This window comes from Pezoporus wallicus, unplaced genomic scaffold (assembly GCF_028554395.1).
Source record: "Pezoporus wallicus isolate ANWC-B61680 ecotype Strahan unplaced genomic scaffold, APGP_CSIRO_Pwel_v1 contig_6401, whole genome shotgun sequence".
NCBI classification, from domain to species: domain Eukaryota; kingdom Metazoa; phylum Chordata; class Aves; order Psittaciformes; family Psittacidae; genus Pezoporus; species Pezoporus wallicus.
Window position 1 is genome coordinate 2,650,460 of NW_026638608.1, and position 23,901 is coordinate 2,674,360.

The 23,901-nt window shown below is 49.8% G+C and overlaps 1 protein-coding gene across 1 annotated transcript in view; it reads right to left on the minus strand.

Moving 5' to 3' along the window:
* Positions 1 to 23,901, minus strand: part of SRRM4 (serine/arginine repetitive matrix 4) — a 39,135-nt gene that overhangs the window by 4,083 nt on the left and 11,151 nt on the right. The window contains exons 2-9 of the mRNA XM_057411314.1: positions 18,296 to 18,439; positions 15,961 to 16,044; positions 15,510 to 15,584; positions 14,095 to 14,121; positions 13,385 to 13,435; positions 10,940 to 11,032; positions 9,795 to 9,957; positions 1,371 to 1,708 (exon numbers count right to left, since the gene is read on the minus strand). Of these exons, the coding sequence (XP_057267297.1) occupies positions 1,371 to 1,708; positions 9,795 to 9,957; positions 10,940 to 11,032; positions 13,385 to 13,435; positions 14,095 to 14,121; positions 15,510 to 15,584; positions 15,961 to 16,044; positions 18,296 to 18,439 (975 nt within the window). The remainder of the gene's footprint in view (positions 1 to 1,370; positions 1,709 to 9,794; positions 9,958 to 10,939; positions 11,033 to 13,384; positions 13,436 to 14,094; positions 14,122 to 15,509; positions 15,585 to 15,960; positions 16,045 to 18,295; positions 18,440 to 23,901) is intronic.

The following is a 23,901-nucleotide window of genomic DNA, read 5'->3' on the forward strand; positions in this document are numbered from 1 at the left end:
AGAGCTCACCCTCCAGGCTGTGCCGGGGAAGAGCTCTCAGGTGGTGTGAGAGGCAGCTCTTCTGTCCCATGCCCAACACATCAGAGCTGTCTGGTTGCCAGAGCCTGGGTCAGGCCAGCGAGTGGTGCAGCAGCAGCGAGTGAGGAGGTGAGAAGTGCGAGAGCAAGGGAAAGCCAGAGCATGGGAGGGCAAGGGCCTGTGCTCCAGCCTGGCTGTGGAGCAGCAGGAGCAGGGCTGTGTGAATTCCTCTGCTTCCAGGAGCGCCCTGGGTTAGAGCCCAGCAGAAGAGCAGGTCAGCTCCGAGGCAGCCAGGGCCAGCTGCAATCCCAGCTGCACCCATGTGAAGGCAGAGTTATCCCACTGGAGTCACAATGTGAACAGCACACACAGCCCTAAAATGGTACCCTCTGACTGCAAACCGAGGGCTTGTTCTTCCTAACACCAATTCCCTGGCTCCCTCTCCTCTCTCATTCAATGCTCCCACCCCTAGACCACATCCCGGGCCTAACTTTCAGCCTTAAAGAGCCGAGGGCTTGAGCTGGAAGAGCTCTCTAACACCACTGCCTGCTCATAGCCTTGGGTACCAACCACTGCACTTCAGTGCCTTCATCCCCTACATCACTGGGCAAACTCCCAGGAATGGGAGGTGGTGATGGAGGCTGGTATCCACTCCCCTCTCCTGATGATCCTGCAGCACTGGGTCATGGTTTGATTTGCTGTCCCCAGCCTTGATGCCCCTTATCCCCAGCGCACAGAGCTGCTGCTGTGTTATCCTGCAGCCACCCAGGCACTTGCCCTTCCCTGTGCTCCCCAGCTGCAGGAGATGCTGTCTTGTCACCCAGGAATGGACTGGGAAGGGGCAGGCTGGATCTGGCTCATTGGAGAGGTGAAAGAACAGCCCAGAATGGTTTTAGTGAAAATGAGCCCCAATTCCCTTCCTCACAGTCAGCAGATGGGGAAAGTTAGCACAGCAACCCCTTGATGCACCCCTCAGACTTTGCCCAGAAGGACCAGTGACTCTCTTCTTTGCCATGGTCATGCCCAGCTGAGCAGGGACGTGTTCAGGACACAGCTCAATCCAGGGCCAAACCCTCTGTTAACCATATTGATACCAGAAGAGCTAGCACAAGCAATGCCCGGGGCTGTGATGGCTGGGTTTTCATCTTCCTCCTCAGGCTACACCATCGATTAATGCTGGGTTCTGGCCTCCAGACTGGCAAGACCGTGGGTCTCATCTTACATCTCACTGCCTCCAGACCACAAACCCCTCCCTGCCAGCTCACCACTGCAACTGGCGAGCAGGCAGGAGATACAGAGCAACAACGTACCAGGTATGTGGCTGCCAGCAGCAGCTACTGGTAATCACTGACCTTCGGTCTTGTCCCTGGGCATCTGGAGACAGATTTTCCAAAGCTGTTCCCTTGGTCTGGGAAAAGCAACTGGTGAAGGAATTTCCTGAATCAGAGCTGTTATCGCTGTTGGCCAGTTTGGGCTTCCCGGACGAGAAGGCATGGCCAAAGCCATCATGGACTAGACTTCTTTTCTCCTGGCTGTCCTTTGACCTGGATGAGCTCGTTTGAGTGGAGGGAGGGGAGGAAGTATCGTTTCCTGAGTCATATTCATGATACTCTCCATTGTGGCTGGCTAGGTTGCCAGGCGGGCTGTCTGTTTTGGTAAAGAGGTCAGCAGAAGACCCTGACTGAGAGATCTGAAAGCAAAAAAGCCATTTGGCATTGTTTGAACGGGTTTGGAGGGGGGGGTGGGGGTGTTTCTGGTTTTATTTTGCCTTTTTTTTTTTTAATAAACCCAGAAATTTTACCATCATGATGCACTGAAACAAAAGGAAAGAAAGTAAGAGAGAAAGAAAGAAAAAGAAAGAGAAGAAGAAAACAAAAGCACATATCCCTGAAAGAAAACCACAGTAAGAAGAAACTTCTTTTCCCCCTGCTATGATAACGGGAAGATTTAGAGATCATGCAAAGAGTATCAGCATGCGATTCATGTTAAACAAAAAGAGTTCAGCAAAGTAAACGGGCAACCAAAGAACCAAAGTAACTAAATCAAAAAGAGGACAAAGCCCTTATTTAACCTTAAAAGAGGGGAGGTGGAAAAAAAATAAATGAGTAAATGTGTATATACATATAAAAACCCCTACATAATCCTTGGGAAGAAAACAAAAATGAAACAAAATCTTAAAGGAGTGAATTTTTTAAGCTTCCTTAATAAAGAGGCTGAATGGATGGCACTACAGTAAGCAAAGAAAAAAAAAATCAAATCAAACCAAGGGCTTCTGTACAAAGGAAAAACTGGCAAATGAACAAGTTCTCGTTTGGAAATAAAATAAAGAAAAAAAAGAGAAAAAATAAAAAAAGAAAAAAGGGGGAGGGAAAAAGAAAAATCCCTCTGGAAATTAAAGGTATACAGATACTTCTTTGTGTGCTTTTTTACCCCCTGAAGAAGATATAGCTAATGCGCTCAAGTGACCTCTCATACATTCCCTGGTGTCTTGCGGATAGCATCCACTTACCCATCAAGAACTCCTCCTTTAGTAGGTAAGGTGTAAGAAAAAAGGAAGAGCGGGCAACATAAGTCCATCATTAGAGTCTCAAATGACATGAAAAAAACATAACCCCTCTCTTCAATCCACACTGCCAACTGATTGCTCGCCTGCTCTATGCAAATGGCACCACTGCTTTGGGGCTGCTTGCTGGTCTCCCTCATTATTCAGTTTTGTTTCCTTCTGCTTTAAATCAGGCAGTTCAGCCCGTTCCTGGAGGCTGAGTGCTTGTGGTCGCACCTTGTGCTAAATCCCCCTGGGTTTCATGGAGTGACAAAGGGAACTCAAGTGAGGGAAGAAGTAGAGAAATAGAGAAGGAAAAATATTCCCCCCTGTGCTGCAGTGGAGCCCTATGGGGAAGGGGATGCAGCCCTGCTCCTGCCAGCCTCTGCATGGGGTTCAGCCAAACTCTGGCTGGGTTTCAGTGGTTGCTGAACCAAATAGGGTCAGCAAGGACCCCAAACCCCCATCGGCTGCCCTGGGCAGGGCTGTTGTCTGGGGCCCTGAGCACCACCAAAGGGATTTACATCATTTGAGTATTTTACAGGTCAGTTTTAACTCCATTGGCATTTACCTGAGCTGGTCCAGGAATGTACCAGCACTGGGAGGGAGGCTATATTAGTGCTAACACCCTGCCCTTGCAGTGGGGTGAGGTTTAGGGCCAAATGCAGACCCAGCACCTCTGCACTCTCATGTGGCCTCCTCCTCCTTCACTCAGATGCTCCCCTCATTCCGATCCATGAGGTTTGGTCTAGGGTCCTTAGCATGTGGACACATAGATTTGGTCCTCCCAGCTTGGAATAGTCCTCCAACACGTTCCCAACAAGCTGTACTCCCTCAAACACCTGTGCTCTAGGGCATAAAATGCCTTCCCTCTGTGCCATGCTCTCCACACTTGGAACTGGGCAATGCTTTGCCTTCACAAACCTGGGGTATTCCGAGTTGAGAAAACAACACTGCAATGTTAGTAATATCTCAGGGAGCAGAGACCTGGGTCATCTGTCACACAGCAGTGCCAGGGCCAGCCCCTTTGGAGAGTATAGCCCTGGACTGGCTGGTGCGAGGACAGGGTTCCTTCTTATCCACAGAGGGATTACAGACCCTTTACAGTCACCTTTTACATGGAGCTCCTTCATCCCATCATATGGTGCCTTCACATCCTGCCTGTGGCATCTGATCTGTGTCCCTTGGGTGAAGGTTGCTGACTTGGACACAGATGCTGAACCAGCAGTGACTGAAACCAGAGCAAAGCTACCAACACACACAACAGCTTCCAGCACACAGTCTGTGGTGTGACAACTGCCCACAACATCCTCACACTCTGAAAATGCCCGGAGCTGGAGGTTCTCCAAATACTTCCTATATTGCCAGGGAGAGAGGCATTACTGCTTCTGGGATAAGGGACAACAGAATAGGAACTGGTTCATCCTAGCAGATCCATACTGGAGCTGGAGACTCCCCCATCCCCACCCCATACTACCTTCTGACTGATGCTTAGTGCTAACTTGGAGACATCAGGAGCCCCAGCAGCAGACAAGGGAACTGAAGTGATCCTTCTTCACTAGCCAACTTGCACCTTCAAAGCAGAAACCCTCAACAGAGCAGAAACATCTCCCAAGTGTTCCCAGCTAGGAATGAATGGAGACACACATTGAAAGTCCTCATCTGGTAGTGCTCCTTACTTCTCAGCTCTAGCACTTCGCTGCCAGTCCTTGTTTACTCCAGTAGAAATTACAGTGTCAAGGGAGCATAAGAGAGATATTTGGTTATGTTGTTAACCAATTCTTTCTGAAACACTGACACCACATCCAGAGCCCTAAGAGAAATGACCTCTTTGCTTTGAACCACTGCACTGTCCCCAGCCACACCCCAGAAGATACAGGATTGTCTTTAAAACATGCCACTAGATATTTTTTAATGGGTGGGTTATGGTTTGCATTAGATCTGCACCCAACCCAAGAGACAGCCATCTTTTGATCACCTCCCATTCACAGGCATAAAACCACCATGTGAACTACTCCCTGGCTGCAGAGGTAGGACAGGACTGGAGTGGGATGGGGCTGCTCTGATGGACACCGACCCCAGTACCACACACATGTGTTTCTGCTTCCTCCCAGTCTAAACCAAAAGGGCTTTACTTCTGCAGTTTCTTAGCATTTCTAAACCAGCTTTCAAGGATTCTGCTTTGCCTTCACTGAAGTCTACCTTCAAAGTAGCAACTGTTGTCAGCACATCACAAAATCTGTCAAGTGACCAGGGGATCAACAAGCTTCCCTGTAGCTCGACATCGGTGGTAGCAGCACCCTGTGGGATACCCACAATGTGTGGGTATCAGTGAAATAGGGAGCCCACAGTCCGTGTGAGGCCTGGAGGAGCTGGCTGGGGCACGGCAGGTGCTGGGGGGACACAGCAACTTCCAGCCCCCATACCTCAGGGCACAAGGCTGTAGCCAGTAACTCCCTGCAGGCTCTGGGGGAGATTTCTGTCGTGTGGCTAGAGCCAGGACGAGCCTTGAGATGCTCAACTTGCCTGTCTGCTTGGGTGAATTCCCCGCCTGATGACCTTGGCTTTGCTTCTGGTCCCATTTTACAGCTTCTGAAAGGCATGCCAGCCACCCGAGATGGAAACAATCCCACATCTGAAAGCACTGTGCGACATCTACAAACACTGCAGAGCTCAGCTGAATTCTAATGGCTTTTTGTTTTTCTAGAGTGTCCTAAAACACTCTGCTCATTCACAATCTCATTTTCTCTATGTGAACATGTTCATTTTTCCACCTCTCTAATAAGTAATTAAACAATCCCAGGGAACTTTGCCTCCTCCAGCTTTCAGCAGGGGAGCTACTGCTGCCCTCAAGGGAACCCAAGATACATTTATTGGAGTTTTTCGGGTTCAAATCATTATTTAATCAAGATGAAGGGGGAGCAGAAATAAGGCCCTCACCCATACACCAGACTGTGAGTGTGATCCTAGACCAAGAGGCAGTGCAGTCTAATAGGTTACAAAAACACAATCACTACTCATCTTCCAATTAAACTGAACAACTCCATTTACTGTGCTGCAAACAGCCCTGGGGTGAGAGATGACTCTACATCTGCGCAGCCATAAGGGGGCTGAGACCCATCAAAGAGCTGCATGGCACAGCCTCACTTCTGCTTGGAGGAGTTCTTTCTTGGGTCTTTTTATTCTTGTCTTGCAACTCACTTCAAAGTGGAGTTAATTTCCTTTTCAGAGGTGCAGAATGTCTCCCCTTCGCTCTTTTCTCTGTGCATTGCAATAATGAAAGGAATAAAACACTTGTGTCAATGACCCTGGTGAGCCTTGTTCTCAGCAAGGGCTCAGCAGACATCTGCTGAGGAGCTGCTGGTGCAGGGAGCAGCACCTGCTGAGGGCTACACAACTACAGATCCCGCTATATTGAGCAATACTGAGTGAAAAATACCCTTCTTTTTGGCTAGATGGAGAGCTCAGGGTGAGGCTTTTTGTACCACAAGGGCTAAGCTAAGTCCAGGAGCATGAAAGCAATGACAGAACTGTCCCTGCAAGGTCAGAGCTTGGGTTCTGTGGAGCTGGGTGATAACACTGCTGAGCAGCCTGCCTCCTGGATCCATTGCTGGGGCTGAATTCCCAATAATGCCAGGCAAAGGTCTGTTCCTTTGCAAAGATCTTTTCAGCATGCTGAGGTGCAGCCAGTGTTATGTGACACAGGGTGTCTCCACCTTGGCTTCAGCTAGGCTGGCACTACTTTGGAGCAAGGGTTTGCCTTTCCCACCTCCTTTGGTACCTGGTGTATAGCACAGCCCATCAGTGGCTGCTGGGCTACCTGTGTCCCAGTGCTGAGCTGCAAACTTCCCACACCAGAGGTAACCTCAGTTCCCTGGTGGGAGTTAAGAAAAAGAGAGAAGAGCTTCCATTTTCATGGCAGGCTTTGCCTTTCCGCTCTTCAAGGGCCCTCTTTGTTGACAGAAACACGCTGCCTACCAGTTAAAAGGATAGCTTTTCCTATGTAAACCAGAACAGGCTAGAGCAACAGCAAGCCAATATGAAGGTCTGCTAGAAGGTTTCCTGAGCCCTCCTACACCTGCTATCCCAGTATTTTCTCACTCCTACCTTTCTGCAGACACACGAGCATCATTTGGAACACCCGTGCCCCACTGAGCCTCACTGAAAATCTGGCTCGAGCCTCTGTGAATTTGTGACATTGTAAATGAGTCTCAGTGGAAGTGAAGGAGCTGGCAAGGCAAGTGTCTGCAGCGTGCAGTTATCTTCATCAGGTACAACAGAAGCAATTAGATTCATGCCCTGCAGGCATTTCTATTGCACTGCTCGACTGAAAGCACACTGGCATGAAATGCATCTGTGTCAGTGTAGAATAAAGCACCTGCAGCAGGTTAAGGGGATCCTGTTCAAAAATAGATGCTGTATATTACCCAGTTTCTCCACATGCTGGGGCACAGACCCTCATGCAGTCCTGTTCTCAATAGGTGGCTATTGTGGCTGCATGGGATTAAGGGGAGAATGAGTAGGAGAAGCTTGGGAATTCATTGCCAAAAAGAAAAGCAGCAGGGAACTTTGGGGTGTTTCTGCATGTGTGTGTGCATGCACCAATTTATGCATAAAGGCAAAAGAGAAAGAAGCAGCAAGGTAGAGGCATAGATAGGGCATTAGGGCATTATTTCATATGCTTTATCCCTTATAAATTACAGGTAGACCTAGCTAGAAATTGTGGCTGTTCCAGTAGAAAGGAAGGAAAACAAACTGGGGGAGGAATAGCAGAATTTACTACAAAATGTTTCAAGTTTTCAGAAGAAAAAGAATGTGGAATAAAGAAAATGGCTTAAAAAGCACAATCTTTGATTTGGAAGTGCTATAAGATTACCCCATGGGAGTTTATGCCTTGTCTCTCTCTCTTCATTGGGATCCTCCCCAGACAATCCCCTCTCCTTTGGATACATGACAATGCATCCCCCCAGGTAAGGATGGTTTGGCTGGGAAGGGTATGGGAATGTGACACCCCAACCCTCAGAGGACTGAAACATGGCATTTTTGACTCCCAGTTCTGGATTTTTTCACACAACCTTTTCTTTCCCAGTAATTTATTTCTATGCGATCACCATTTTCTGCAAGAGCACATTTTCATTTCTAACACATCCAGCCTGCTCTCAAAGTCGAGCCTGACAGGACTAAGCTTATTTATAGAGGAACTGTTTAACTCACAAAAAGGAGAGGCATCAGAGAGTTGTGTATAGGCATTAATAAATGAGACTACAAGTTCCCATTCCATTTTTCCCTTGCCAGTTTTGAGTACATGATATTTAATGACCTTATACAGAAAAAATTCAGGGGCAGCACTTAACCAGGGGCTTCAATTTAAATAAGTGCTTAAATGTGAGCTTGAATGATGTCCCAAGAGGGTTGACTTCTTTTGGGGAACAAAAGGACACTAATGGGTCGCATATTAAAGGTACTGATGCCTTTTAGTCATTTAAATATTTGCCTGTGCTATTAACCCTTACTAGAAAGAAAGCAGTAGGGGCCTGATAACGTTTATTTCTGTCCATCCCCTGCATTTCTAACTGTAAAGCTCTGATTTTCCCTGCCCTGCGGCTTGTGTGCTCATTTACCCCAGTGAAGCAAGTGGAAAGGGGGGTGCAGCATGCCTGAGTTGAGCTCATTTTAAAGCTTTTACAGTTTTAAATTAGAGTTTATTCTTGCTCAGGGAACAGAGCAGCTGGTAGTCAGCCTCACAGGACTCGAGGAGCCTGGCTTCAGAGAGAGAAAACCTACAACTCATTAAAAACCAGGCTTAGACTTGAAAACAGTTACATAAAATATGCCTCTTGAACCAAAAAAAAACCCTGGGGCCATGATGCAGTCTTTGGTTGGCTGGTTTTTGGGAGGAGCTCTTAAGTCATTCCTACCTTCCCAAGTTGACAGAGGGCAACACCCCAGGCTCATGGCAATAAGAGCTTCATACCTTGTTACTCTTTCTTCATGGGCATGTGTTGATGTGTGGTGTGCAGGTTCTGCTACTCACTCTACCTTATATGGTTTTATAAGCAATGACTCACATGTGCACTGCACAATAGAGGTCTATAACGAGAGCAAATATGCATATCTATAATGTTGAGAGACAGCTTGTGCCTGTCTGTACCCACGTACAATCTCTGTGTATTTTGATCAGAGCACTGTCTGTGTGGGAGAGCAGATAAAGTCTCTCCTCTTGCTGGCACTACCTCATATCTGATGTAGCTAACTGCCTGTGGCTGAGCTATTTCAAGTTGATGACTGGGCCTAAACGAGAAAATCAGTTCCCCTTTATATATCACTTTGGCGATTGGAGGACTCTGTACTGAAGACACCTCTAATGTTACACATCCACACAAGTACCAGATTCTGCACTACCTTGAATCCTGTGTAGCAATTTATCTCTCCAAAATGCCTATTGGATACTAACACCACAATCAAGGAGCATCACATCTCTGCTTTGCAGCTAACTGGGAACAAATGGGAAACATGCCACGGAAAAGGAAGACTGCATATCAGCCTGTATCTAATACTTCTTTCAGTTTCTTCCTCCCTCAAATCTATCATCTCTTTCCATGTACATGGAAAAACATCCCAAGGCACTGAGCCTGATTTTACCCTCAGCTGCACGTGCAGTTCCCATTAGCATCGATGAGAGCTGCTCCTAAGTTCCGAATTCAGCCCCTGGGCTTGTCAGTCCAGAGCAGCAGTGATCCTAGAAGGATCCTGATAGTCAGAAAATATCCCCTTGCCGATAATCACCAACTCATTAAACATAGATGTTTCTTTTATGTATATGTTTGATTCCCTTTCTTCCCCTGAAGGAGTAAACTTTTGGACACGAAGACCAGTGAATTAAGTTCACATCCAGCTGAGCAAAGACTGCATAGCAAACACTTCCCTGTAAAATATCGTTGCTGCAGGCCACTCTTTTGTTTCTTTTTTGCTAAATGTCCTCAATTCATTATTCATAGGCTAGAGCCTTTGCAAATTTTTCCCCTCTCCAGCCCCACCTTTGGTGGGAAAGTGCTGAAGGAAGGAATGACTTGAAATACATTGGAGAACAGCACCATTAATAAGTCATAGTTTTAAACCAACTTTGTCTAACGTCACTGTAATTGAGTTATAAAAATTTCATATCAGATTTCTTGCCCAGATTCCTGCAGCAAGTTCCTAGTTCAAGCAGAGGAGCACAGTGTGTAATACTTACTACTTCCTTAGGAGACAGGAAGCTGTAGAGCTGGAGGGTTTGGCTGGCTTTTTGGCTGGCCTTAACCTCTGCAGAGGAGCTTCGCTTTGCCGTGATCTTGGAATGGTGCCGGGAGTGTCTTCGCCGTGTTTTACGCCTTTCCTCCCGAGACCTGGCTCTGTGCCTCCAGAAGACATGAACAGGCAAACTGTTACTCCTTGGTATTGCTGTAGTGCCCATTACCAGCTCCATACAAAGCCTTGGCAGCTCTGTGCTAGGCCATTGTGTGTGGGAAAGGTTTTCCACATGACTGCTCTGTGGAGTTATGATGCAGAGAAAAGGAGTGGTTTGCTTTTCTACTTTTTTTTTTTAAACAAAGAGTATTTTGCATCCGGGCTTTGGACCTCAGCCTTGTGTTTCAGCTCCAGTTCATGATTTTATGATGGCTCAAGGCAAACCATACTTCCATACAGCCTTGAATGTCCCTACGGTAATACACCTCTAAGAGAAGGCACATTCTGTCTGCTCTTGCATGAACACCCCTCTGATTACCGATTGCATTCTTCCCCCCAACTGAACATCAGCTCTTCAGAAGCAAATTCCCAGTAGCTAGGAGTGAAGTGGGAGAGGGGGGGTGGTTTGCTCAAGTGCTTTCAGAAAACATGAAACATGATGTGTGTAAACTGTGTAACTTGCTATTGCAGTGATGCAGGGTCTAACACCAGCATCCACTTAGCTGGCCCCAGGATGCATCTGTCATCCACAGGACGGAGATTTTAATCAGGTCAAAGATGGTGGCTATGGCCATGGGCAAATACATTTCCATTGCTAAGACTGTTTAAGGATCTCTTGGGACATCAGCAGTACACAGCCCTTGGGCTGGGGAAGGAAGACTAGGCTGGAATCAGCTGTCACGAGCTGATCATCAGCCATGAGGATTAGAAGTGACTGCCAAACCAAAAAGCAGCAGCCACTGCTCCTCAAGGCAAAACCCTTCCATAGCTGAGACCACAAGAAGCTCAGCCCTCAGTGATGTAGCATAGCTGCTATCAGAGTAGGATGAGGCTCTGTGTAGAGAGTATATGGGTCACAGAGGCTGTTGCAGTCATGTCCTTGAGCCCATTGGGAAGCATTACAGGACACAGCTCAGGGAATGGTGACATTACCTGCTTCGGCAGCTGGGGGAATGGGAGTCGGAGCTCTCCGAGCGAGAGTGGCAGTGGCGGTGGCGATGGGATTTCCGGCTGCGCCCACGAGAGCTTGAAGAAGCAGAGAAGAAAACCACCATTAGGCCAGCAAACTTGGGGGTGCAAGATCCAGCAGCTGGAGGCTGAGGTCAGTAACATTCAAATCAGAAAGGAGATCTACGTTTTAAGCCAAGGAGATTGTACAGGACATCACTGCAGGAGAAATTCTTCATGCCTTCAGAGCTACACTGACATTAAGGCATGTCATCTTACAGAGATCTATGCAGCACTTTAGCTGCAAGCTATTAGGTTGGCTCTGTAGCTTTCTGGGGGAAGATCTATGGAGTAGCATGCAGGAGTGCAGCAGACAGCACCAGTCCTTTCTGGTTTCAAGACTTTAAAGAGCTATATGCCTGCTCACTCATCTGCTTGCCTTTCATCCTGCAGCCTACCCCAAGACAGGCAGAAACAGCCTGGGACCTGCGCACTGCTGACCCTCAGTGGCAGGGCACTGTCCCTTTGGCCAACCCATCACAAAGCTCCAGTCCCTGCAGTTCTTGCTCCAACCCTCTCTGCAGTGCAAGCTCCCTGTTAAAGAGCAGATGCAGAAGGACAGGCTCTAAATAACACAGTACACTCAGTAACAGCCAGCCTTCCCCAGCCTCCCTACCTGTCACCCTGAGCCCATTCCCTCTCCTCATTGCCCACCGCAGCAGTCACTTCACATGTGGCAGTGTAGCCATCTGCTGAGGCTGGCATTGCTGTGCCAGCAGGCAAAGCTAACGGTGGGTTAGCCAGTGGGAACGCTCTGGTTTCATGGCCACACTATTGTCACTGAGCACTAATAGTCACTGAGCACTAATACAACCTGCTTGGACAGCATTTAGCCATTTGCTGCTATAAAACTCAGCAAAGCAATTGCTTGAGAACAGCGTATCCTTTAAGACAACGGAGCAACCTCCAGGGCAATTGCTTGAACTCCACCTGGCTCGTATCTGTGATGCTCTTCACACCCTATTATTATATTTAAAACTTCATATTTGGGGATCCTTGTTCCTCATTTCCATATGGATGAAACCAGCAATACTGAACATCTCTCCCTCATATGGTGGACTTGTGTTAAAATCCCCATGTTTACTTTTCACCTTCAGCATCAGTCCCTCCACTTTAAATGCTTTCCCTTTCTTTAGGAGAAAAAAAAACTGGCCTTGTGTAATTTAGATCAGCACATACACAGATAAGCCAAAGCAGCATGATTATACAAAAATCCTGACTCAAGATGGCTCACAGGATGCTATCTTATCCACACCAGGAGCAACAAGGAGGTTTGGAGAAGCCAGGAGTCACTCAGCTCTCTTTGAGAGCTGGAAGATGAGGGCTACACTGCCTTGGCTAGTTTAATCCCCAAGAGCAATTGTGGCTGTGCTACTGAACATACAAAAATCACAGAGAAAAGGAGATGGGCTCTCTGCATGCATTAGAGAGGGCCTGTGCAGGCAGCACAACATGATGTGTGCCCCATGCACTCTCAATCAGTCCCAGCATGTACTGGGGTGACACTGGTGGCACCAGGAGGTGTTCATACCAAACCAACCATCAGATTTCCATCTGCTAGCCCAGTTTCTGTCACTAGTAGGGTATCCCAAGTCTCAGCAAAGCTAACCAGGGACTTCATGCCCAGGGCTCAGCCCCAGAGCTGCTTCCTTGCTCCGAAAGCAGGTGAGAAGCTGCAAAGTGCAATTCCCACGAGAAGACAGAGGAGGTGAAAAAAAGGAAAGGGCTTACAGGTCTTCCTTCCATCTCTGAGGAGCCGTTTTACTCCATACCTCTTGACTGACAGCTCCATAGGACAGGGGCTGTGCTCTGCTAACACTAGGGCAGATGGGATCCTCAAACTCAGGTTTTTTACAACCTCCATCACCTCCAAACAATCCCTTCTCTTCCCTAATCCCCATTGCCTTCTGCTCCCATTTGGAATATTTGGTTGTACTGTGTATCAGGAGTAGCCTCTACTGCAACCTCCAAAAGCTGCCAACAAGGAGGAGCTTAAGCCTTTTTCAGCACAAGCGTGCCAGCCTGGCCCTTGGGAGGCTGTGTGGCACTGTGCTCTGCAGAGCTGAGCTCATCCCTCATGCTGCCCTCATCCGAAATCTGGACTCTGCTCAGAACTGGATGAACAAGACACCGTGCATCCTGGGGAAACGCAGAAAAGGTACTGAATGAGATGGCACAGAAGAGAGGGAAAGATCTCCAGCCTCTACAAACCTTTTCCTTTCCAGCAAAACCAGAACTGCTGTGTTTAGCTGCAAAATAATCCTGAGTTGCTTAGGGCTGCGCAGCTCCAGGGGACACACCACATCAAGCACTTCCTAGGGTCACAGCTCTGTGCAGGCAGGGTAAGGAACTCCATGAATCACTACTTACTGTTTTTTGTGTTTTCTTTCTTCCTTTCTCTTACTTTTAGGGCTTGAAGAACTAGATAAGAAATGGCTAATTAATTCAGAGATTTCTGCTCTGATAGAAACTGCACAATCAGACGTCAGTGTTACAGCTGCACTGCCCAAGAGCATGCAATAAAAAATGAAAGGGATTAGTGGTTCTGCCACAGCACAGGGGGTCTCTGAGTGCCTGCTGACAAAGCTGGCTGTGGGCTTGGCCAGAAAGGATCTTCAAAGGGATCAGCCACCTTGGTGGCTTCTTGGTACTGAGCACACATGTACTGGAATCAGAAGAGCTCTCCCAGTACACACCTGGAAAGCCACTGACCCCGAGTGTTTCAAAGATGGGCACTGCTAGGGGATTCCTTACTGTTTGCAAATGAAACCAGAAAAGAAATGAAGAGTCAAGGTGCAGGATGTATACAACATGGATGAGGTTGCCAGGGGCTTGGCTATACCAAAAGGTCTTTTCCAGTTATGTGCTTGGCTGCACAGGTTGGGCTGGAGACCTGGTTCCTATGGGGTCTAAGGAATGCTGTATAGGGAGAGGGTAGCTCCAGACCCACAGGGAAAAGGGGATTCCACAGGAGTCACACAAGAAAAGTGTCTTCTGCCCCCAAGTAGTGAACATCAGCCTCGTGAGACACCATTAAATTTGTATTTCTATGGGACCACCCACACTTGACCAGCTCTTACCTGTGTCTTCTCTTCTTTGAGGATAACCTGCAAGACACAAACACGTACATTGGATACAGGTCTCACAAAACTGGAGGTTTGAATCAGAGACAATGTGTTTAGGCCCAGTATCAGATTGAGAGCACTGTGAGACCACCCCCATGTACCTGCTGGGGTGGCTTTCCTTTAGGCAACGGGGTAGCTGAGAAATGCTGATGTGGGAGAAGCAACCAGCACCCTACAGATAACTGAGAATATGATCCTCAGGATAACAGGTCCTCAGAGATCAGATGCATCCCCTGGCCCTGGTGGACCTCTTTCCTCTGCTACAGCCTCCAGTCTTGCACTGCACTTAGTCTGAGGGGGCAGAGGTGAGGTCATTCACTGGTTTTCTGTCTGAAGGACCAAGTAGCAGTCGAAGGAAGAATCCTTTCTGTGTCATTCCAGAGCATCCTCACAGCCAAACCAGCACCATGCCCCTGCCTTGCCTCCTGGGGCACGCAAGACATGCTCCTATGTTGGAGCACAACATCCTGCAGAAGACACAGCCTGAAGTCCTGTCTAGAGGCACCGTGAAGCTGCCTATAGCAAGGAGAGCTGGGGTCTGTAGGTGAAGTGCTTCCATGTGTCTGGAAACAACCTCCATTGGTCACTAATGCTTAGGGGTTTATCATGCTGCCTTCTGAGACCAGCTAGCAGGATCCTTGGTTAGCAGGGGCATAAACTGGTACTAAAGGTTCAAAGCAAAAGAGCATCTGACCCCAGGCTTCCATCAGGAGACGGCATCCATAAATGAGCAGAAGAATCCTTATTTAGGGAGTATTCTAAAGGGCTCCATATCCTTCTTTCTCTTTTCTCCCTGTTCTTTTAAACTTTATACCCTGTTACCCATCTTTACCACCTTCTGTCTTTGGTTCAACGCATTACAAATACATGAACGTTCCAGGGAGATGGCACCCCCTGCTCCCTTCAGACACTGCTTCAACAGTTGAGGGAAAACAGTGAAATATTTGCAATTTGAACACTTAACTACGTTCTTTAGATGAAAAGCAGCCTCCAGAAGGGGGACGTGGAGGCAGTGACCCAGGGCTGCGGTGGGAAGACTGGGAAGTCTTTCCCTGCTCCAAACGCTAACACTTGCTGCAGGCTGAGGGAGAGAGGAAAGGGACCGGTGCCAGGTTTGGCTCCTGTCCCTCCTCCCCTGCACCCCAACGGCTCACATTTACCCTTTGCACTGCACTTGCACCCCATTCTGTGCCCTCCTCGCCTGCAGGGACACCATCGCTGCCCCTCCTGCGTCAGCTCCCCTGCGGGCAGCCATGACCAGGAGCTGGTACCTCTCAGTGCTGCTGAGCACTGGGCTCAGCCACCACGGGCTTCCAACCCCCCCAGCAGCCCTGCCAGCGCCGGGAATTACATTTCTAATGGCAAAATACCTGTTCCTTTTTCGCTTCTTGGAGCTCTTCTTCTTCTTCTTCTTCTTCACAGGCGAGGGGCTGTAGGAGGGAGACCTGAGGAGGCAGAGGGGCATTAGGCTCCCCGCAGCCCTCCCCAACCCTTACCCCACCACCAGTGGCATTCCCTTGGGATGGAGAGGAGCTTGGGAATGCCGGGATCCCCCCGGACAGGCTGCAGGGGAGCCCTGCCCCAGCCTCTGCTGCCCTGAGGGGAAGGCAAGAACATGGCGGCCGCTGTCTGGGCCTGTGAGGCGCCTCCGCACAGGGAGCTCAGCCTCCATGTTAGTCACAGAAGGCTTTGGGTTGACGGGACCTCAAAGCTCATCCACTTCCAACCCCCTGCTAGGGGCAGGGATGTTTTAGGCTGACTTTCTGCCCTCACACAGAGCCAGGGCTGCCTGTCCCCCCCGGCTGCCATGGCCGCCCTCACCTCCTTCGCTTCTTGCGCCCGGATTTCTTCTTCTTCTTCTTGCCCCGGGCTGGCTGTGGCGGCCGCTCCCCATCGCAGGACGGGCTGAGGACACGGCGGGGATCAAGTGAGTAGAAATTAACCCCAATCCACCCTGGACCAGCTCCCATGGGGCTGCTCTGTCCCAGCCCCACCTCAGGGACACGTGGGGCAGGGAGATCCCCATGGACCCTGGACACAAGTAAATGCTTAATTACCCTCTAACGAATGCTTTGGTCCCAGTTAAAGGAGGGGTCTCCTCTGGGGGTCTGATGGAGCTCGAATGAGACAGCTCCCGTGCAGCCACGCTGGGGGATGATTTAAAGCGTGTTTGCCGAGGTTAACAACGCCGGAACAGATTTATGGGGTTCCATCGCTCTTTGTAAATATGCTTTAAATAATTAATCGCCCTTTCATTTGCATACAATAATTATCGCTACCAGATGCGCCTGGCGCTAATAAAAGGCTTGACATATGTTAAATAGCAATTGATTAGAAATATAGATGCGTTTATTGAGATGCTATGGTAATTTAATGAGATATGCATCTCTTACACAGTCGTTAAACCTTGGGAAAAGAAGCCTCCCGTAAATCAATTTCTCTTTTTAAGCATATGCGATGTTACGTTTCAATGCAAAGCAAGCACCGTGGTTAAATTAATTCAGAGGCTGAAAAATGCAACAGATCCGCTGTGGCTACTCATTCACCATGGTAAATGCCCCTAAAGACAAGGGCAGCTGGTGGCTCCCCCACACGGGTCCGGATTGAGGTTTGTGGGGGGCACAACCAGCTCCCCAGGGCCTCTGCAAAGCCCCTGTTGGAAATGAGGGTGCTGGGTTGTGCCTCAGTTTCCCCACTTCTCGCCCTGCCAGCGGGAGCAGCCACTAGCAGGGAAGGTGTGGAAGCAGCCCCATGTTTGGGGAGTGCTACAGGAACGGGCCAAAAGTTGAGCAGGTCTCTGTGGGAAGAACAAATGTTATTGTTAATACAAGTCCTAATGCAGAGCAAATGGCACTTTGGACGGCGGGGGATGCGCTCAGGTGCCACTGCCTCCCAAACGCTTGCTTATCTGGGCTGAATGACTCCCCAAATTACCCTATCATGACAAGCCAATTGCTGAGCTCTTTTAACACACTCTGAAAAACTGCTCTGCAGAATGACACTGCGCACCCATGCTTCCATTGGGAACGGTGAATGGCTGCGTGCCGAGCACTGCTGGGGCAGTGAATCCAAGGTGGAACCACACTGTGACCCCAAGGAGCACCCAAATGCTCCTTCTTGCTCTCTTTCTCCTCTCAAGGATTTCACGGAGCAGCAGAAGCACTGTTAGGGGATACAGCACACCTTGGGCTCAGCAGGTCTTTTGTCTGCATTAAGGTAGAGGAGATGTGTTTTCCAAGACAGCTCATTGCTAAGCTCAGCCATCTGCCAAAAGACATCCTAATGGTGTGTGTGCTAGACCAGGGACCTGAACACTCATTTCAGCCGCTCAGTTGTCAGGATGCTCAACCCCAGCTCCGACATGCTTTCCCCTAGGACAGATTTGGACTCCACACACAAGTCTCAGTACATCTCAGCTCCTGCCTTGCCCAGGGCCACAGCCATGGGAGGACTGAGAGGACCTTCTGACCATGCAGCCGCAGGCAGTTTCAGTGGAGCCCTTCTCCCTCTCCTGAGATGAAGCCTTTTGTCTTTGATGTGGAAGCTTTCTCCTTGCACTGATACTACTTTAATTGTTTCTCTGCGATTGTAATCAAAGTCTAATTAAAAACACGCTTTAGATTATTGTTCCGGTTAGCCTGAAATCTGAAGATATGAAATGTGCTTTCTTGCTCTTTCTTTCCAGCATCTTAAACCAAATGGAGAAGCTTTAATCCCAGAGAGTTTAGCAGGCAGAGCTCAGGGACCCCAGCTGCTTCATTTACAACATTCAATTCATTTTTCCCTTCCCAAGTTGTCAGGGGCTAATGACAAACTGATAATGAAGCTGTGTCCTGATGAAGCCAGTGCTGCTGGTCTGGATGTGGGCATGCAGAGAGGGTAATTGCTGAGGGTGATGACCAGCCAGGGGTACCCTGTTAACCTGGTAGCACACAGAGATGCTGGCAGGTCACAGCAAGGAGGCTGTAAGAGCGAGGTGTGGAGTGTACATAAACTACAGGTTTCTCCTTGCAGACACACACAGGGGTTTCACACAATTGCATGCCTTTGCTGGACACACACACAGCCATCGAAGCCATCCCAAGCTCTCACAGGCCCCTATAGGGGCTGGGGAAACAGTCACAGATGCCTCCTCTGCCATCCCCCTGGCTCGTACCTGCGTGACCTGTGGTGTGCATGGTCTCGTCTCTGCTTCCCCTTCACACAGCCATTGGTGCTGGAGGCATCCTTGACTGCACGGCCACTCTGCTTCTCAGGACGTCTGTCCTCTGCGGGGTACGACAGGCAGCTGAGCGTCCCACTGCGGAGCCAGAGCACATAAAGAGAGCAATAAAGGACTGTCCATTCAGCTGGGCTCGCTGGCTGTAGGTTTCCCATGTACTAGAGAATCCCCTTGCTGCTGTGAAGGAGAGCTGCAGATTGCTCTCAGACCTCCTGAGCCCATGGTGCTCAGCCCTGCAGTGGGAAACACTCCTACGAAGCTCCAGAAAGCCCCCACTTCCAAGCCAGGCTGCATCCCATTGTGAGCATGCTGTGCTCAGCTCTCAAAATGCCATGACCACCCTGTACTGCAGGGACAGCATGAGGTCTATGTAATATACCAGCAAGGAGCAACGGTACCAGATCAGGACCAGCACCCCTGACATCTTCCTCTGCATTGTGGGTTTTAGCTCAGCAGCTCTGCAGAGGCAGCACTGGTTTGCCCTCTGGTAGGAAAAAAAGCCCACTTTTGCATTTCAAATGCCATTCTCCACACCTGCCATTGCATTGGAAATACCTTGCCCCACAGTCCTCATCCTGTCCCTGTAACCAGCACTCAGGTGGAAGGAACTTTGGGCAGCCAAAGAAGAGGTCTCTTTCTTGCTCCTATATATAGGGTGCTGGGCCAGTAAACACAGCTGGTCCTGCTGATAGCCTGAACTGGAGAACCTGGGGCAGCCCAGCAGAGTTGTGGGGAACCACTGGTCTAGGTAGGTGCCTGCAAGAGCCCTGGGAAGGCCATGAGAGTTGACAAGGAGCAGAGCCAGGGCAGGCAAAGCCTGAGGTGAAAGGTCTCCAAGAAACAGCTGGTGAAGCAAGCTGAAATGGAGAAAAGAAGCCAAATGGAGAAAACAAACACCAATGAGCCTGAGCTCAGACACGTGGGAGGAAATAAATGGGTTTCCAGTCCCTGCTGATGTTTACCTCGAAGATAAGGAAAAGCCATAAACAATACCCAATAGGGGTGCCAGGGATGCCACAGTTCTGGTGTCAGAGTATTATTTGAACAGATAAAGCAAGTATTGGCATGACCACAGTGGCTCAGGGATGCCAGGAGGATGCTCTGGCTGCAGAGACCATCACACATGAGCTGCGGAGATAGCAACAAGGGGTTAGAGCCAGGTGCATGCTGCACATCATGGCACTAAATGGGGCCAAACCAGTGGTTAGAGAGCAATAGTGATGCTCCGGTTAGGCATGGCCCAGTCAGAGGAACATCCTGCTGCCTCCCAGCCAGGAGCAACATGGAGCAACTGCAGAAGAAGGGTCACTCCTCGCTTTCCAGCTGTGTTTTGTCTCTCAGCAACCCCCCACTTTCTCTAATAGGTGACTCCTTGGAGCCTGTTTTGTGATGCCTGAGTGTTTAAGGATGTGCATCAGCCAAATACAAGTGACAGGGGTACAAGTGAGGGCAAGCTGGGTGAAATATTTCTGGCTCAGGACATGCAGGAGTTGATGGTCCCTCTGGTTTTGAAAATCTGTTACTCTGCTTAATAGATTCCCAACAACTGTGTTATTTTTAAGCACCCAGGAAGCTACATGGTTAATTGCTGTCTTTGTGTGAACTAATTAGCTTGTGGCCTTTCCAGAACCCCTTTTAAGAATAGTCTTCTGAGGCTCGATCATTAGGATCCATTAAAAATGTCCCAAAATTAATGACCTGTGCAAGTCTGGGTTGAATCAGCTCCAGCAGCAGTGGGAAGGGTCCCCCGGGGCTGGTGGCACAGTGGGCACTGCTGCCTTGCAGGAGGAACCCAGGCACAGCAGACAATGTTCTTCTCACCCCAGCCTGAAATGGGATTTTCAGGTCCTGAGGTTAAAATACATTGGCCTTGAGACAGACAGGGACTCTGTCCTGCAATGTGCTAGGTGAACCATTTCTCCTGGACTTGCAAGTAGCTATTGATGGAAATAATTATTCTCCCAATTCCATCAAAGGCTGGATTCAGTTCTCGCTGGGAGTCATGAACATTCTAAACTGGCTGGTAATCCCCTTGCATTAAGCTCTATAGACATTGATTGAATATATATGTGTATAGAAAAACGTCGCTGTTGTTCTTGTCTTTCATGACTGGTGTAAGAGTGCAGAGTCCCATTGCCTGATGCCACCCCTGCCTCCCTCTCCTGGGGGGCTGGCATATCACCCCCACTTTGTAGTGGCACCACTGAGGCCAGTTAACCATGCTGTGCCCCTCACACTCAGCAACAGCTCCCTTTGGGACTGGACATCCCTGTTGGCTGGGGAAAGGCAGAAAGTCACTGACAGGTTTGTCAGGAGGCTTTTGCACCAGTGGTTGTATGGGAGCACGAGGTGGCCATGCACATGGGTGGCAGGATAAAGGGCACTTCTCTGCAGTGGGCAAGGAAAATGCAAGACCAGGGAAGTCCCTCAGAGTGTTTGCAAGACACTGGGAGATGTGCCAGGCTCAGCATGGAGCGATTCTAGCAGCCTTTGCAGAGAATGGGGCAAAGGCACAGGGTATCTGCTGCCTCAGGGAGCACAGTCATAAACCATCCCCAGTCCTCCACCCGGGGCTGCCATGCTCGATGCCATGGCCAAGTGCCATCACATCAGGACATGAAATGTGGCACTTGGTGATACGCACTTCACCGGGAGCTGAGCCCAGCGACACCCATCCCCTGCAGCCCCACGGTGACAAGCAGTCACTGCGGGTTTGGTGTGCACTTGACAACCCTGCCTGCCGGCACCTCAGTGCTGCTGGAGCCAGGCAGCTGCCCTCCCCTGCCCGCAGGCTCCTGTGTCCCAGCCCCGAGCAGCCCCCTGCCACAAACCTTCCATCAATCATCCTTTTGCTTGCAGAGACCCATCCCAAGAGGAGAGAAAAGGAAGCAAATTTCCTTCCTAGTGACCTAGTGCTGGACGCTGCCACCAGCCCATCTCCCACCAGCAGCAGCATCGTCCCTTGCCTCTACAGGATAGGCTCCAGCAGTCCCAGCCCTCTGTGGCCTTGCTGTGGCCCCTCTGCCCTTTCCTGCTGCTTTGCAAGCAGCAGTGTAAGCACTCTGGGGCTGAATCATGCTAACCAAGCCATTTGGGGTATTTTAAATCATTTCTTTTACTTTGAACACACAGCCGCATACACAAGCACTTCGGAGGCCCCAAGCCCTGACTGCAGTTGGCAGACCTGCACCAACAGCATTTCCAAACTCAGGACAGAGTATCTGAGAAGGCCTATATGGAAACTTGCCCTTTTCAGCCCTGGGAGGCTCCACGTTCCCATCATCTCTACAGCCCCCTGTGAAACTGTAGGAATGGCTCCAGCCAACCCAAGCCCCCAAAGGGAAAAAGGTTAAAGCATCTCTGTTGAGCCTATTAGCTGTGAATGTTCCAGCATTAAACCAGTGACGGATTCCTTGCCTGGGGTCTGGGGACATCAGCCCATGAAAGGACACAGGCTTCCATGGCACCCACAGCTGCTCCCACCAGGGATGCTCTTCTCCTGAGTACCACGCAACACGCGCATGGACACATGATTCAATATCTCATCTTTCCTCTCTCCTTTCCTCACCTGAAGGGTTTGGCTGCACAACAGGGGCTGGGACTGGGTTAGGGTCCCCGTTGTCCTGCAGCCCTGTGGCTCTCTGCCGCAGCCACTTCCAATGTGCTTCTGCTCTGGGCTCTTAGGGTGGCCTGAGCTGCTCACAGCTCTTCTAAAATCCACCACTTTGGGCTAAGAAGCCTTTTGGTGCTGTCAAAACAACCCTTTGATTTTCTGTTTTGCTCATCTGATTGTAACAGAAAACGGTCGAAGCATTGCTTTGTCCCTGGAGAGGGAAGGGGCAGAAAGGAAGGTTGTAAAGACACTGCCAAGCAAAAACTCCAGCAGATGTGTTTATGTAAAGCTCTTTGCAATAGGCACTAAAAATACCTCTTCAAAATTAGGAGATGGGGAAAATTGCAAGTGCTTCCCACAAACACACACACACACAAACACCCCGTGGCACCAGGTTCTTTCCCCACCTCATTCCGCCCGTTATTATTAGTGCAGCAGGAGCCCTGCAGTTTGTTATTGAAAATTATAATAGCAAATCACTGCGATATTTTCCCTGATTACACTGACTCCAAGCCAGTTCAATTTTAATCTTCTCCCCGCTATTTTTTCCCCGTGCATCAGCAGAGGCACCAGCTGCAGAGGAGCGCGTGGTTTTCTTGAGGCAGTTGAAACACACAAGTGAAACACAATTCTGGAATAGACAGTTTTCATCCAATGTTTGCCAGCCGGGACTCGCCTCCCCCTCCTGCTCCCAGGAACGGTGCGTCCTGCTGCAAGGCTCTATGCGGCAGTGGCTCCTTTTGCTGCTTGGACTCCAAGAAAGGTTTAACAACCGCTCTTATCACATCCCAGGCCAAAAAAGCAGCTTGGCTCTTTATTTTCCAGCAGTTGATTTGCTATGCATGGTTGAATCAGAACAGAGGAGCTTCCCTGCTGGAAGAAGCCCCGGGAGCAACGCAGGATCAGTGCCAGATGCTCGGGGGGATGCTGTGTGGTCACAGCCCATGGGGAGGGCTCTGTCCCAGGCACCAGCTGGTGTCGGTGGGGTGGCTGGCCCTGGAGGAGCATAAAACTCCATAGCGGAAAGCAACGCTCCCGTAGACGCTCTTAGGTTGTCATGAGGGTGAGGACAGCCTCTGCGTGCTCCCCATGGCTGGGTCTCCTCCTCCCCTTGTCACAGGAGCCCCGTTCCCCTTCCTTCCTGAGCACCCGGTCGCCTTGCAGGGCTCGGCGTCACCTTCCCTCAGTGCAAGCAATCCGGGATGGCTTCACTCAATGCCTGCCAGCAGCCACAGGGATAAACCCAAGGAATAGAACATGCGGTCCTATCATGTCTAAAGGAAACCTGGACTGCTGCCCCATCTTGAGCCGTTTCCTCAGCATCTTGTGCCTCCCACGCTGCCTGCTCGGATGTCCCTGCAGTGTTCCATGCCCATCAGCACCTCACTCTGCCAGGCCAGGCTAGGCTTGATCTCAAGGGAGACAAAGCTGTGCCTCTCCTATCCTCAAATCCTCCTTAGACAAATACCCTGCAGGTTCCCATGCCTGGAAAGGAGCCAGTTTTCTCCTCAGTAGGGAATAGGAAAGGAGAAGCCTTGGCTGCTCCCAGTGCCCATAAATGAAGATGAAAGTACTGACGTTATCATGCTGAGCCATAGCACAGCACTCCTGCACATCCCTGATCTGTGTTTTGGAGGAGGACTCTAGGCTCCTGAGTGACCCTGGCATGGCAGGGACTGGGGCCAAGAGCTTACACCAAACAAACCCTACATAGCCCCACTGCCACTCTGCTCCTGGCTGGCCACAAATTGCACTCACAGGCCCTTGTCCCAAAAAAGAAGCCCTTTGCCACTGTCTGCAACATGGTTAGGCTGGAGGGCTTCTTCACGCCCAACAGGGTTCACAGTGCCAACATCCCCTGTGCCCCAGAAGCATCCCCTGGACCACTGCAGCACCCTGGGTTCAAGCCAAGCCTTGCTGCTTGGAT